Raw genomic sequence first — 14,323 nt, 5'->3', positions numbered from 1 at the left:
GGGTGATTTACTAATGCCTCTGATGCAGGTGCAGTAGTACTAAGGTGTAACCCTAGGGCAAATTTCAAAACAGAGGTCATTTTGCAGCCTGCCCTGTATGTAGTATGAGGCTTATGATTTACCTAATCAGAGCAAGTAATATGTAAAGAAATGGGGGATACTAAAAGCGACTCTCTAACAGGGGTAGAGTAATAAGGGACTGCGTTATTACAATATAAACAGCACTTTATCCCTTCATGTGATGTCTTAGGTTTACCTTGTACAGTCATTAGACCAGTAACTGAATCATAACTTGTTGTTCCAGCGTGAGGTTTTTCCGGTGCACCGTTCTGAGCCGATATAAATGATGGCCAAGAGATTCCAGTTCTTCCTCCTAAGAAAAGGTGAAAGGCGATAGTTGTGCTCACCACTAATTTGTGTGTGTGTGTGTGTGTATATATATATATATATAAAGTTCATCCAAAAGTGACGGCACTCACAGGAAAAGAGATTACAACAATTCAATAAGGTGAAACTAAAAGGTTTATTGTGATCCAACGTTTCGGTTCCTTCTTGGAACCTTCGTCAGGGAAAGAAAACATGTGTTTGTATATATATATATATACAAACACACAAAAAACACATTTTTTGTGTTTTTGTATATTATATATGGGGAGGTGTTTCTCTCCTGAATGCTTGCTCTCCCAACCCCCACCCATTTATGGGTAGTCCTGCTGGTAAGACTGTGTTTGAAAGCCCAAAAAGCTGAATGGTTTGTTTGGAAGAGATCATGGCAAACAAAGAGAAAAGCAGGTATGGTCTTTCTCCCCCCAAGGAAAATACTCTCTTTTTTCAGTTAGTTAGGCTGACGCATGGACACTGCCTTGACAGAGCGCATCAGCTTATGCATATTTTGTACAAACTGTGTAACTAAAAGGGTCTCTTTTTACTAAGGGGCATATTTATCAAGGGTCGAATTTGAATTTGAAAAACTGTGAAATTCGAATTCAAAAAGACCAACCGAAATTAAGTCGAAGTTTGTTTTTGGCCAAATAGGTCCGTTTTAATTAGAATTCAAATCATACAAATCGAAGTAATAGCGCATTCGAAAAAATTCGAACCAACTGACTCTAATTAGATAGCAAATGGTAGAATTTTTAGGGGCATATTTATCAAGGGTCTAATTTTGAATTTGAAAAATTTTGAAATCCTAATTAAAAAAGACCAACCGAAATGAAATTTAAGGTTTTTTTTGGCCGAATAGGTCCGTTTACGATCGAATAGGTCCGTAATCGGCCGAATTCGAATTGTACGAATCTAAATATTCGAATCAAAGTTTTTCCCAAACAAAACTTTGATTTTTCAAGGTCCACCAATTGACTCCAAATAGGAAAATTCACCTCGACCTTTGATAAATCTGCCCATTAAAACAGTACATGATAAATTTTGATTTTTAAATTTTCGAATTTTTTTTCAAATTCGAATCGAATTTGGACTATTCCCTTGTCGAAGTACACAAAAAATAGACCTCGAAATTTCCAAATTCAAAAATTCACCTCGACCTTTGATAAATCTGCCCCTAAATGAAGACATGTTCCTTGCAATGTGTGCAAAATTAGGGTTTCTTTTCTCTTAAAGCTACAAAACAGAGTGCTGGGGTAATGTGTGTGTATATATATATATATATATATATATATATATATATATATATATATATATATATATATATATATATATATATTTTATATATATATATATATATATATATATATATATATATATATATTTTGTGGGGAATAGCTCAAAGCAGCCGGTAGGGCTCAGGTAAAACAGTTCTTACAGAGGAGACAGGAGGCTTAGGTTTGCAACAAAAGTGAAACAGGCTCCTGCCTGGGGTTTTATTGTTCAAACCGGACAACTTACAACTTAAACAGGCACAATTTCCGTGCTAAACAGACAAATAATCATGAAAACCTCACCGGTTTGCAGTGTTACAGTCCATAGGAAAGTTCCTTGCGGTGGTAACAAACATTTGCCATTTTGAGTTGCAGTCAAACACACAGTTTGTTCACAAAACACTTCACAGCGTGTGTTCAGAGGTTCTCTCTGACTCCCAGTACAACACACCCCCACTCCCCGCCAGGCTCCCTTAAACAGCCCCATCTGCGGACTAATTGGGCAGCAAACTGAACTATCCTTGCTCCAGGGTCCTAATCTGTCTTACCCTGGAGATTTTAAAGGAGCCAATACCTCAGGCTGGGTGCTATATACCTCCCATCATATACAGGCAGCCTATTGGGACATAGCTCTTTGTCACATACCTCCCCCCTCTGTTCGAACCCGGGGTTTCGGACACCATTAGCCACCATACAGTGGACCCTTGACAAGGCATCTGCATTACCCTGCAGTTTGCCTGCTCGGTGTTCCACTGTAAAATTGAAATTCTGCAAGGAAAGGAACCAACGTGTGACCCTTGCATTTCTTTCTTTTGCCTGTGACATCCAGGTTAAGGGAGAGTGGTCCGTAATGAGCACAAACTGGCGGCCCAGAAGGTAGTACCGCAAAGCTTCCAGTGCCCATTTAATTGCTAAGCACTCCCGCTCAACAATACTATAATTTTTTTCTGCAGGGGTCAACTTCCTGCTCAAGTAGACCACTGGATGCTCTTCTTCCCCAACTAACTGTGACAATACCGCACCTAATCCAACACCAGAGGCATCAGTTTGCGCAACAAATTTCTCTTTGAAGTCTGGTGCGACCAACACTGGATCTTGGCATAAAACCACTTTCAAATCTTGGAATGCCTCCTCTGCCTCAGGACCCCACTTAATCATTGTGGACCCTTTCCCTTTGGTCAGGTCGGTCAAAGGAGCAGCCCTGCTTGCAAAATTTGGAATGAATCTGCGATAATAGCCCACCATACCAAGAAAAGTACGAACCTGCTTTTTAGTGAGTGGCTGGGGCCAGTCTTTAATTGCCTCCACCTTGTTCACTTGAGGCTTGATAACACCTCTCCCTATAGTGTACCCCAGATAACGGGCTTCTTCCAAACCAAGGGCACATTTCTTGGGATTTGCCGTCAGGCCTGCTTCTCTAATGGAATTTAGGACGGCCTGTACTCTGGGGAGGTGACTTTGCCAATCCCTGCTAAAAATGACCACGTCATCCAAATAAGCAGAGGCAAAATGTTGATGAGGTCTAAGAATTTGGTCCATCATTCTTTGAAATGTGGCTGGGGCCCCCTGGAGGCCAAATGGCATACGAACATACTGGAAGAGCCCTTGTGGGGTAGAAAAGGCTGTTTTCTCCCTAGCTGTTTCTGACATTGGTACCTGCCAATACCCTCTAGTTAGGTCAAGAGTTGTTTTGTACCTAGCAGGACCTAGTCGTTCAATCAACTCGTCAACCCTTGGCATAGGGTAAGCATCAAACTTTGAGACTTCATTTACCTTCCTGAAGTCATTGCAAAATCGTATAGACCCATCTGGTTTAGGAACAAGCACAATGGGACTATTCCACTCACTTACAGACTTCTCAATTACCCCCAAATCCAGCATCCTCTGCACTTCCTCGTCGACTGCCTGTCTACGGGCCTCTGGGATCCGATAGGGCTTAAGGCGGACCCGAACCTGAGGATCAGTAATGACATCATGCTTTATCAAATTTGTACAACCTGGTATGTCAGAAAACACCTCCGTGTTTCTTTGCAGAAACTCCCTGACTTCTTGCTTTTGTGGCTCTGACAAGGTTTCAGCTATTTTCACCTTTTGTATACCCTCCTGGGTAGGAGGAAGGGGTTGAATTATAGCCGTGAGGACTTCTCTGTCCTTCCAGGGTTTTATTAAGTTTACATGGTAAAGCTGTTCTTTCTTCCTTTTATTTGGTTGGTAAACTTTATAGTTCACCTCACCTATTTTCTCGATTATTTCATACGGGTCCTGCCACTTAGCCAGGAACTTGCTCTCAACTGTTGGGACAAGAACCAACACTCGGTCCCCAGGGTTGAAAGTTCGAACCTTAGCTGAACGGTTGTAAACCCGACTCTGCGCCTCCTGTGCTTGCTGCATGTGTTCCCTGACTATGGGCATGACTGCAGCAATTCTATCCTGCATGAGGGTAACATGTTCCACCACACTCTTATGGGGTGTTACCTCTTGCTCCCAGGTCTCTTTTGCTACATCCAAGAGACCCCTGGGATGACGACCATACAATAGCTCAAAGGGCGAAAAACCTGTGGATGACTGGGGCATCTCTCTAATGGCGAACATAAGGTATGGCAGGAGACAGTCCCAATCCCTCCCATCCTTATCTACCACCTTCTTTAACATGTTTTTCAGGGTTTTGTTAAAGCGCTCTACCAACCCATCAGTCTGGGGGTGATAAACAGAAGTTCTTAACTGTTTAATTTTCAACAGCTTACATAGTTCCTTCATAACCCGAGACATAAAGGGTGTACCCTGGTCTGTGAGGACTTCTTTAGGGATGCCAGTGCGGGTAAACATATAGAACAGCTCTTTAGCAATATTTTTGGAGGCTGTGTTTCTTAAAGGGACTGCCTCAGGATACCGCGTAGCATAATCCATAACTACGAGAATATACTGATGGCCCCGAGCTGACTTAACCAGTGGCCCTACCAAGTCCATTGCAATTCTTTCAAATGGGACCTCAATGATAGGCAATGGCACTAGAGGGCTACGGAAGTGAGGTACCGGGGCAGACAGCTGGCATTCTGGGCAAGAGTCACAATACCCCTTCACCTCCGCAAATATACCGGGCCAATAAAACCTTTGTAAAATTCGCTGTTGGGTTTTCTCCTGACGTAGGTGACCACCCAGGGGGTGAGTGTGGGCCAGGTCCAAGACCATTCGCCTATAGGACTGGGGCACTAACAACTGCTCTACCACCCCCCCTTGGACTTTGTCAACCCGATACAGTAAATCTTGACTGACAGAAAAATGAGGGAATACACTCTCAGCACCAGGTTCCTGAGGTTCACCATTAATTACCTTAACATTTTCCCAGGCCCTATTCAGTGTAGGGTCCCTCATTTGGGCTGTTCCAAAGTTAACCCGAGAGACCTCCAAATCTGGCATATCGGATGCTTCGGAGGGCTCCAAGGGCAACTCTGTTTCACCTGCTAGTACCTCTAGGGGAAAATTATCTGCTTCAAGCATGGTCTCCCCTTCAGTAACTACCTCTGAGTTAGGTTTACAAACCCCTGGTGCATCCTTAGGAATCCCTTTCTCAGACCCCTGTGGAGAACCTTCCTTTCCCCAGAGCTTCCAAAAGAGGGGAAAGTCTCATCCCAAAATTACACTATGCATCAAAACAGAGGAAACACCCACTTCATGACAGACAGTACCAGTAACAGTTTCAAATGTCACTATAGCAGTGGGATAACTTTTACAGTCTCCATGAATACAGAGCACCCCAAGATTACGTTCATTAACTTGGTCTGGGCTTACCAAACTGGCGTGCACCATTGTCACTAAGCTCCCGGAATCCAACAGAGCTTGAACAGACTTTCCACCCACCTTTACCACCGCCATATGCAAGTCAGTGTCTGCGGTGCACGCAGGGTGAGCAAACAACGACACCTGCTGAGCCGAGTGACAATCCATGGGCTCTGCAGGTAGTGGGCACCTGGCAGCAACATGACCCCACTCATTACATCGCCAGCATTGCACTTGGCCTCGACCCTTGGTTGGAGGGGACAGCTGAGTTTTGTCAGCTCCTTTAGACCATTCTATAGCCTTTTGGTCAGCCCCAGTATCCTGAGGCAACGAATCACTGGCTTTTCCTGGGGACCTTGCAGATGGATGTTTTGTGGCTGGCTTGCGCTGTTGTGGAAACGATCCTAAGTTGTCCTCAGCGGCAATATAACGTTACACCATTTCCACCAGGTGATCGGCTGTCTGGGGATCTGCATGACTCATCCACCTCCTCAATGATGGCGGAAGAGCTCTCAGAAAGCGATCCACAGTGACCCTTTCCACGATTTGAGGAGCTGACAGGGATTCTGGCTGCAGCCACTTTTCCACAAGATGAATTAAGTCATACATCTGGGCACGGGGAGACCTCTCTTGCTGGTATGACCACTTGTGCACCCGTTGAGCTCGCACGGCTGAGGTGACACCCAAGCGGTGGAGTATCTCCGTTTTTAGCCTGTCATAGTCTTTGGCATCGGCTATGGTCAAATCAAAGTATGCCTTTTGGGAATCCCCAGTCAGAAAAGGCGCTACCAGACCTGCCCACTGGGACTTGGGCCAAGACTCCCTCTCGGCAGTCCTTTCAAAAGTATGCAGATATGCCTCAACATCATCATGTGGCGTCATCTTTTGCAGAAAACGACTGGCCTTAATGGAGCTATCTGTGCTAGGGGCCCCACTTGACACATTGCACCTCAGTGCAGCCATCTGCTGTACCACATCCGTCAAGAGTTGTCGATCAGCCTCACCCGCCTTTGCTAATGCTGCCAGTTGGGCTGCAAGCAAACGATTAGTTTCTTGCTGGGTGGCCATACTCTCCCTCTGGATGGCATTGGTCTCTTGCTGACTAGCATTGACTTTGGCCAGCTGCAACACAAGTTCCTCCATGTTGTTGAACTACAACTCCCACAGTCTGCAGCAGATAGCACTGGCCTTTTACCAATGGCTGTCCTATTATGCTCACTGTCTCTCTGTTGCCCGCATCCGAAACACCATTTGTGGGGAATAGCTCAAAGCAGCCGGTAGGGCTCAGGTAAAACAGTTCTTATAGAGGAGACAGGAGGCTTTGTTTGCAACAAAAGTGAAACAGGCTCCTGCCTGGGGTTTTATTGTTCAAACCGGACAACTTAAACAGGCACAATTTCCGTGCTAAACAGACAAATAATCATGAAAACCTCACCGGTTTGCAGTGTTACAGTCCATAGGAAAGTTCCTTGCAGTGGTAACAAACATTTGCCATTTTGAGTTGCAGTCAAACACACAGTTTGTTCACAAAACACTTCACAGCGTGTGTTCAGAGGTTCTCTCTGACTCCCAGTACAACACACCCCCACTCCCCGCCAGGCTCCCTTAAACAGCCCCACCTGCGGACTAATTGGGCAGCAAACTGAACTATCCTTGCTCCAGGGTCCTAATCTGTTTTACCCTGGAGATTTTAAAGGAGCCAATACCTCAGGCTGGGTGCTATATACCTCCCATCATATACAGGCAGCCTATTGGGACATAGCTCTTTGTCACAATATATATATTCAAATATATATTATCCTTTATATATCATTATTAGGCATCATTATGGTTAAACGCACATTTACAGAACCGGCAAATATAAAAATATGTTGTAGGTCACAAGGAGTTATGTGACCATATGAGCACGAGGCGAAAGGTCACAATGACTTCTAATATCATTTTTAGTAGGAGGAACATTATTCATTATAAACTATATAAAATATAAATATTTTCTGGGGGCTGTATGCCTTTGCTCGAAGTGCATAAAAATCCTCTCCATTTCTCTGGTCAGTTCCTGCATCCAACTCTGCTATCTCCTATACATCCCTTCCCTCTACTGCCTCCCACCCGTTGTTCCACCTCTGCTTTATCCTATCTCTTCCCACCTGTGCCTCCTCCCACCTGACCGTTCCCCTTTGCTGCATTCTGAAAGACATCTGCTTCCCCTTTGCAGGGTATTTTCTGTTTTTTCTGCCATACTATCCAAGGTGAGAAAGGGCAGAGGTAGCAGGGAAGGAACTTTGTGAAAGAAATTCAGTTCTGGGGTGGGAAGGAGGCAGGTGCAGGGAAAGCCAGTGCTAGATGTACATGCATAAATGTGTGCATGTGATATAGTGAATAATGTACCTCCTGTTGTAATATATAAGGATATTATAAGTCACCAAGTAGTTCAATGACATTAGGTCTAAGGCCGAGGAAGTCATGGACTTCCTTCTTCTTTGAAATAAAATGTCTATACCTGTCAGAGGCCTGATGCTTCGTTGGGCTGCTGACATCCTAATATTGGCATCACTGTCAGTCAGGACGTCGCTGCAGTTAAAGTTAGGACTGCTCCCCACAAGTAATGAATTCTGCAAATACAGACACCACATCACACGACTTCAGAACAAAATAGTGATTTTTAGAAACATCTATAGAACAAAACCTTACAAGTAGGGATGCACCAAATTCAAGGTTTTGGGATGCGGCCGAATGCCAAACCAAAGGGTGAAAGAGAACCACGTGTGGTTAAAAACTTTTTCGTTTGTGTGACAAAAACTCATGTGAGGTTAAAGGAACAGTAACACTAAAAACCTGAACGTTTACCAAAGTAATAGAAATAGAATGTACTGTTGCTCTACAACAAAAAAAATCCTGTGTTTGCTTCAGAAAGACTATTATAGTTTATATAAACAAGCTGCTGTGTCGCCATGGGGGCAGCCATTCAAGCTGGAATAAAGGTGAAAAGGCACAGGTTACATAGCAGATAACAGATAAAACACCATTGTATTGGAAAGGTCTTGTCTGTTATGTGCTATGTAACCTGTGCCTTTCCTCCATGAGTTAGAGAGTAAACAAGATTGGCCAATGTATGGACACATCATAAAGGAGGGCATTGGGGTTCCCTGACAGATAGATAGACGTTGGGGTTGAAATTGAAATACAATTTGTTTCTTACCGAGATTGCCACAGTTTTGTTGGATAACTCATGAGAGGTGGCTGCTGCACCATATACAATAGTAAATATTCCCATTCCATTGTCAACTAATACAGATTCAGAAATCTTCACACTTTCCGGTGTCTGTAAAGATAATGTTTTATATTATGACAAGCTTCATATGTTATGGGGGAGCCACTCATTCTGCTAAAACATCAGAGTTCATGTGCAATGCAAAGTGCAGAATGTGCAATGTTTTTGCACCTGAATGTGGTCACTTCCAGCAGGTTGATCTGTACAGCGCCAGAAAATGCGTTAGTTCATTAGGTGAAAGTCAGTTGTGTGTAGGCTCAAAAATAATAATAATAAAAATAATAAAATAATAAAAAGGGAGTCCTGGAAATATGACCCCCTCATGGCATGTTAATTTCAGGGCTTCATTGACCAATACACGGTGCATTGCGTATAGCAGGAAGGACAGTTAAAAGGAGAACTAAACCCTAACAATTAATATGGTTAAAAATGTCATATTTTATATACTTAAATTATTTCACCGGCCTAAAGTTTCAGCTTGTCAATAGCAGCAATGATCCAGGACTTCAAACTTGTCACAGGGGGTCACCATCTTGGAAAGCGTCTGTGACACTCACATGCTCAGTGGGCTCTGAGCAGCTGTTGAGAAGCTAAGCTTAGGGCTCGTCACTAATTATCCAGCAGAAAATGAGGTTGGTCTGTAATATGAGCTGATGCTACAGGTTTGCTGATTATTAAATACTGATTTTAATTGCACTGGTTTCTGTGCTGCCATGTAGTAATTATCTGTATTAATGACTAATCAGCCTTATATTGTGACATTTCTATTCTATGTGTACTGTATATTGTGAGTGGGTCCCTAAGCTCAGTAAGTGACAGCAGCACAGAGCATGTGCAGTGAATCAGCAGAAAAGAAGATGGGGAGCTACTGGGGCATCTTTGGAGACACAGATCTTTACTTCTATAGGGCTGTGGTTGCCTTGGGCTGGTACAGAAGCATAAAACATAATTACTAGTGATGGGCGAATTTGCGCCGTTTCGCTTCGCCGAAAAATTCGCGAATTTCCCGAAACGGCGAAAAATTCGCGAAACGGTGCCGGCGTCTTGTTTTCGACGCCGGCGCCCGTTTTTGACGCCGGCGCCCGTTTTTTCGACGCCGGCGCGAATTTTCGCGGGCGTTTCCCGAATTTATTCGCTCGGCGCGAATCGCGCAAATTCGCCGCGAATTCGCGCCTGGCAAATAAATTCGCCCATCACTAATAATTACAACATTTCTAGCCTACTTCTTTAGTTAAAATGTAGTTCTCCTTAAATGATGTGCAGTTTTTCACTTGCGCTTATTACCTGGAAGTAAAAGCCATAGTCCCAGCATCTCCACACTGTGAATCTTCTGATCAGAGAACACCCAGGAAGACCATGTTCATTCATATACACGCCGTATAATCCTCCATGAGCTTCATTGTTCATCCACTGTACACCGTCCTTCCCATCTGCAGAAACAAAGGGTATCTTTAACTCTTTAACACTAACAGTGGCGTAACTATATGTCACTGGGCCCCACAGCAGATTCAATTTAGGGCCCCAAAATATTGATAAGGTGGCCTGTTCTACCCAGACATATTAAAATTGGCTCTTAATTAGGGCCTCACTGGGCCCCCTATTCTACTGGGCCCCCCTGCAAGCGCAGGGTCTGCTTCCTCTGTAGTTACGCCCCTGAACACTAATATTATTTTCTTGCACTTTGCTCCCTGCCTGACAGGAAGCAGAATTGCTGCAGGTCTCTGTGGTCTGAGAGAGAGACCTACATTTGCCCCATGAATACAGTAATGCCAGCATTCAGCACTCAGCACTCAGCATTCAGTAGTGCCAGCATTTATACAGCGAAGGGTATATAGGCAGGGTGGAGGTCTTATAAGGGACTTGTTTTTACTGCCCTTTCTATGGCAGGAGGTAAGGACAGTGCTGCTATATCATACTTTTTTACCCGGTATGAAGTGCAAAGCTCAGCCAGACCCCAGCCAGAAATGTGCTCTGCCTGAGCTCGAAATTACAGGCTTTTGCACCTTTGTAAATTACTGCTAATGTCAGAAGCATCAAATAAAATGAGGAAATCATTTAACAGATTTATAAATATTGCCTTGCGACATAAAGGAGGAACGGACATGTTAAATGTTTTTTCTGCCCATGTGACTTGGTAGTTGTAAGGTAAGTACATATACCTGTTGCCAGTTCCAGTTTCCACAAACCCAAAACACTTGAGCTTGTACTGCTGGGGATTTGTGCATAGGTTAACCTCAGAATAGTCATAACCTTTCCTTTATTTTTACACTTATGGATTAAAAGTGTTTTAATTATAAAGTATAATCCAATTATAAGGGATGACTACAGTTTCTTAACAAAGTTATAGAAACACATACAAATGTGTCAAGTAGCCCATACCTGTGCAGGGTTCCCCATTAATATGATACCCAACTCTTTCAAATCCGGCAACCACGTTGTTCTGTAACACTATGTCTGTGCCTTGACTGATCTAGAAATGAATAATCACAAAATTAAGTTTTACTTTTTATTGAATCTCCACCACAAGGACAGTTGCTAAGGATGTAAGATGACAGTTTCAGTTCAACTGTTAATCAAGAATGCCGTATCCCTGAATTAGGAAATCCAACCCAAATCCTTTGACCTCTTTGAGATAAAGACACCTTTAGGACTTCTAAAGAGTACATTATCTAATATAAGATTTGCATTGCAATACAGTGCATGTATTGGTTAGACAACGTTAGTAGAAAGCAAAAAATCATTATAACATATGAATAAAATGCCAATATTCATATTACAAATATTGTATTACAGATTCAAATATACCAACCTCTATGCCGGCATGCCATAAATTGTTGTTCTGCTCCCGGTCCTGGTAGGTTCCTGGCCAGACAGCAACCGATACAAGATTTCCCTGCAAACGTATACGTTCTCCCGATACTATGATTCCTAAAAATTAGTTATAGAATTATTAGATTCAACCTGCAGTCAAAAACACTTCAAGCCAGGGGATCTAGCTATGTAAATATGTGTGCCATGTTTTTTGCTGTTTCTTTTTTACAATGGGAATACGCGTCATAAGCTGCACAATACTGCCTGATGTTACACAAATTCCTACTGTCAGGGGCTTTACGGTTACTAGCGGAGAAGTCCGGACCAAGGAGGAAGCTTCAGGACAATGTTCAAGTTTGTGGTAAACAAAAGGGTTCAAATTGTAGTCAATTCCAGGCAGCAAAGGATCATGGAAAATGGTTCAGGCAAGAGTCAAAGTCCAGGAATCAGGAACAATTTAGGAACACCCAGGAACCAAAGTAGCAATTCCTATAATCAGGCCTTGAACCTGTGACTTTGGCGTCCTTTTACTTTGAATTTTGGTGCCAGATGAGACATGATGATGTCACGCGTCTGCACACCAGCATTGCTGCACTGGCGCTGCTGTCCACGTGGTGGCTATGGGCGCCACCATCTTGGACGTGGCGCCGAAGAGGAGCGGAGCGCCATCAGGCATTCCTGACACCTACTTATTGTACAGCACTTCATTCATCCCCATGTGTTTAGCTTTGCATGAATCTAGTAGGAAATCTGTATAATAAAAATATCTATTCACTCTGGTAGCAGCCAGTATATTGCAGTTGTAATGCAGTAAAAACACTCATTTCACCCCCACCCCCCTTTATTTAAAGAAGAATATTATTTTCAAGTTGCAAAACCCAAAGCAGCAATTACCTTCTCCGACTGTAAAGTAAATTACATTGTCATTGATATCCAGTCCATTGGTTGCAAAAACACCAATCGCTGGTGAGAAGCCGTGGTGGAAGGAGCACCCTTGGACGTAGGAGGTGTTTCTAGAGACCTATAAAATATATTACATTTGTCTGATGTTCCACTTTGAAACAGAGCACAACTTTTAGACCTTGAATGAACTTACAACTCAAATGGTATCTAATTTAAGTAAAAACTTGAATGGAAAAAACTTGATTCAGTGAGTTTGCGTTGAGAACCTGAAGACTTTCTACATCATATTAAAAGTTAACTCAAGGTTGGACACCCCCTTTAACCATACTCATATAGATATATTATACAGAACATTACCTCCCCAAGATACAGGAAAGCTAATGAATATCGGGGATCTGTTGGGTCTCTGTAGCCGTCCTGTCCACTGTGGTAAAACTCAACGTTTTCAATTCTTGCACTTCCTGCACAAAAAAAAAAAAGTTTTAGCTATTGAGGCACACAGTATGATAATACCTGCTCATAGATGTCTTCGTTAACTGGAAATACTCTCCGATAGAATGCGCACTCTATAAACAATGTGAATTAGTTATTTCTTTGAATACTATTTTATTTCTTTATAGCTCTTTTATATGTTAAAGCATAATAGAGAGGATGATACGGAGTATTGGGATAGTCAACAGAACATACTCAAAAAAGAACAAATGGCACACTCAACACAAGATTGGAGCCCAAATGAGGTCTCCTGCCTTGGGACATATATGCCTAAAGCAGCATGTTTATTAAGGTGAAAAGATAGATCACTACAGTTCCTCAGAGGTGAACTCTACAGTCCTCTATTCATTGTATAGTATTTTAGAGGCATATTTATTAAAGGGCGAACTTTATTTTCACACTATGATAAATATGCCCCTAAAAACATTTTACAATTGAAGAGAGAGCTGTGGAGCCCCCTCTGTTGACCACCATTTTCACTCTGGTAAATTTGTTGAAAATAAGAACACAATATGGATAAAAGAGAGGAACTAGATATCAAAACTGATAGTTGTTCAAATGTAATAAACACAAACTACTGATTCTTTTACTTCATTACAGTCCCATGTAGCACAAACCCCCTCCTCCAGGGTAAATATTGCAAAGACACCACATCATTTAACTGGAAAAATTCACTGTACCTGTATACTGAACATTATTAATTGTAAATGTGCTAACCAGCACCCGAGCACCGAATGATTCTTGGTACCAGCCTGGATAATCCTGCCCAATGATCTTTATGTTTCTGGTCAACAGCGCAACATCAGCCGCCATTGTGTAATTCCAGCTTGTGTTGGCTACAGAATAGCTCTCAGCTAGAAGGAAATATATGTATATGTTTGTCTAACCAATAAAAATGGGTTTTTATTATTCCGTAAGGAGTCTCCTTGAGTTGAGTTTAAAATTGAAAAAACTTTATTACCAAGCTCAAATTGAAAAACAGTTGACAGGTATCATTGGTAAGACTTATCTCCCAAACTTATGAGATGTGCAGTCATCTGACGTGTTTCATGCCTCAGATTAAAGTGCCAGAACAAGCCATGAAATGCGTTAGATGACTGCACATCTCATAAGTTTGGGAGATAAGTCTCACCAATGATACCTGTAGATTATAGATAATGGATGGATGGATGGATAGAAGATAGATAGATAGATAGATAGATAGATAGATAGATAGATAGATAAACCAATAGTTAGATAAGAGATAGATAGATAGATAGATAGATAGATAGATAGATAGATAGATAGATAGATAATAGATAGATAGATGGATAGATAGATAGATAGATAGATAGATAGATAGATAGATAGATAGATAGATAGATACAGCAGCCTTGTTGTTGAGGATGTGCTCAGGTATGTGTCATTTACGTGT

The 14,323-nt window shown here is 42.4% G+C and overlaps 1 protein-coding gene across 1 annotated transcript in view; it reads right to left on the bottom strand.

Annotated features, from left to right (window-relative positions):
* The window catches only part of LOC108718599 (fibrocystin-L), a 94,821-nt gene that overhangs the window by 11,797 nt on the left and 68,701 nt on the right, over positions 1 to 14,323 (bottom strand). The window contains exons 60-68 of the mRNA XM_041566613.1: positions 13,590 to 13,763; positions 12,775 to 12,878; positions 12,409 to 12,535; positions 11,513 to 11,631; positions 11,083 to 11,173; positions 9,988 to 10,133; positions 8,632 to 8,754; positions 7,933 to 8,044; positions 257 to 373 (exon numbers count right to left, since the gene is read on the bottom strand). Coding sequence (XP_041422547.1) covers positions 257 to 373; positions 7,933 to 8,044; positions 8,632 to 8,754; positions 9,988 to 10,133; positions 11,083 to 11,173; positions 11,513 to 11,631; positions 12,409 to 12,535; positions 12,775 to 12,878; positions 13,590 to 13,763 — 1,113 coding nt within the window. The remainder of the gene's footprint in view (positions 1 to 256; positions 374 to 7,932; positions 8,045 to 8,631; positions 8,755 to 9,987; positions 10,134 to 11,082; positions 11,174 to 11,512; positions 11,632 to 12,408; positions 12,536 to 12,774; positions 12,879 to 13,589; positions 13,764 to 14,323) is intronic.

Source organism: Xenopus laevis, chromosome 6L, assembly GCF_017654675.1.
Source record: "Xenopus laevis strain J_2021 chromosome 6L, Xenopus_laevis_v10.1, whole genome shotgun sequence".
Lineage (NCBI taxonomy): Eukaryota > Metazoa > Chordata > Amphibia > Anura > Pipidae > Xenopus > Xenopus laevis.
This window is presented reverse-complemented; position numbering and strand designations above follow the sequence as displayed.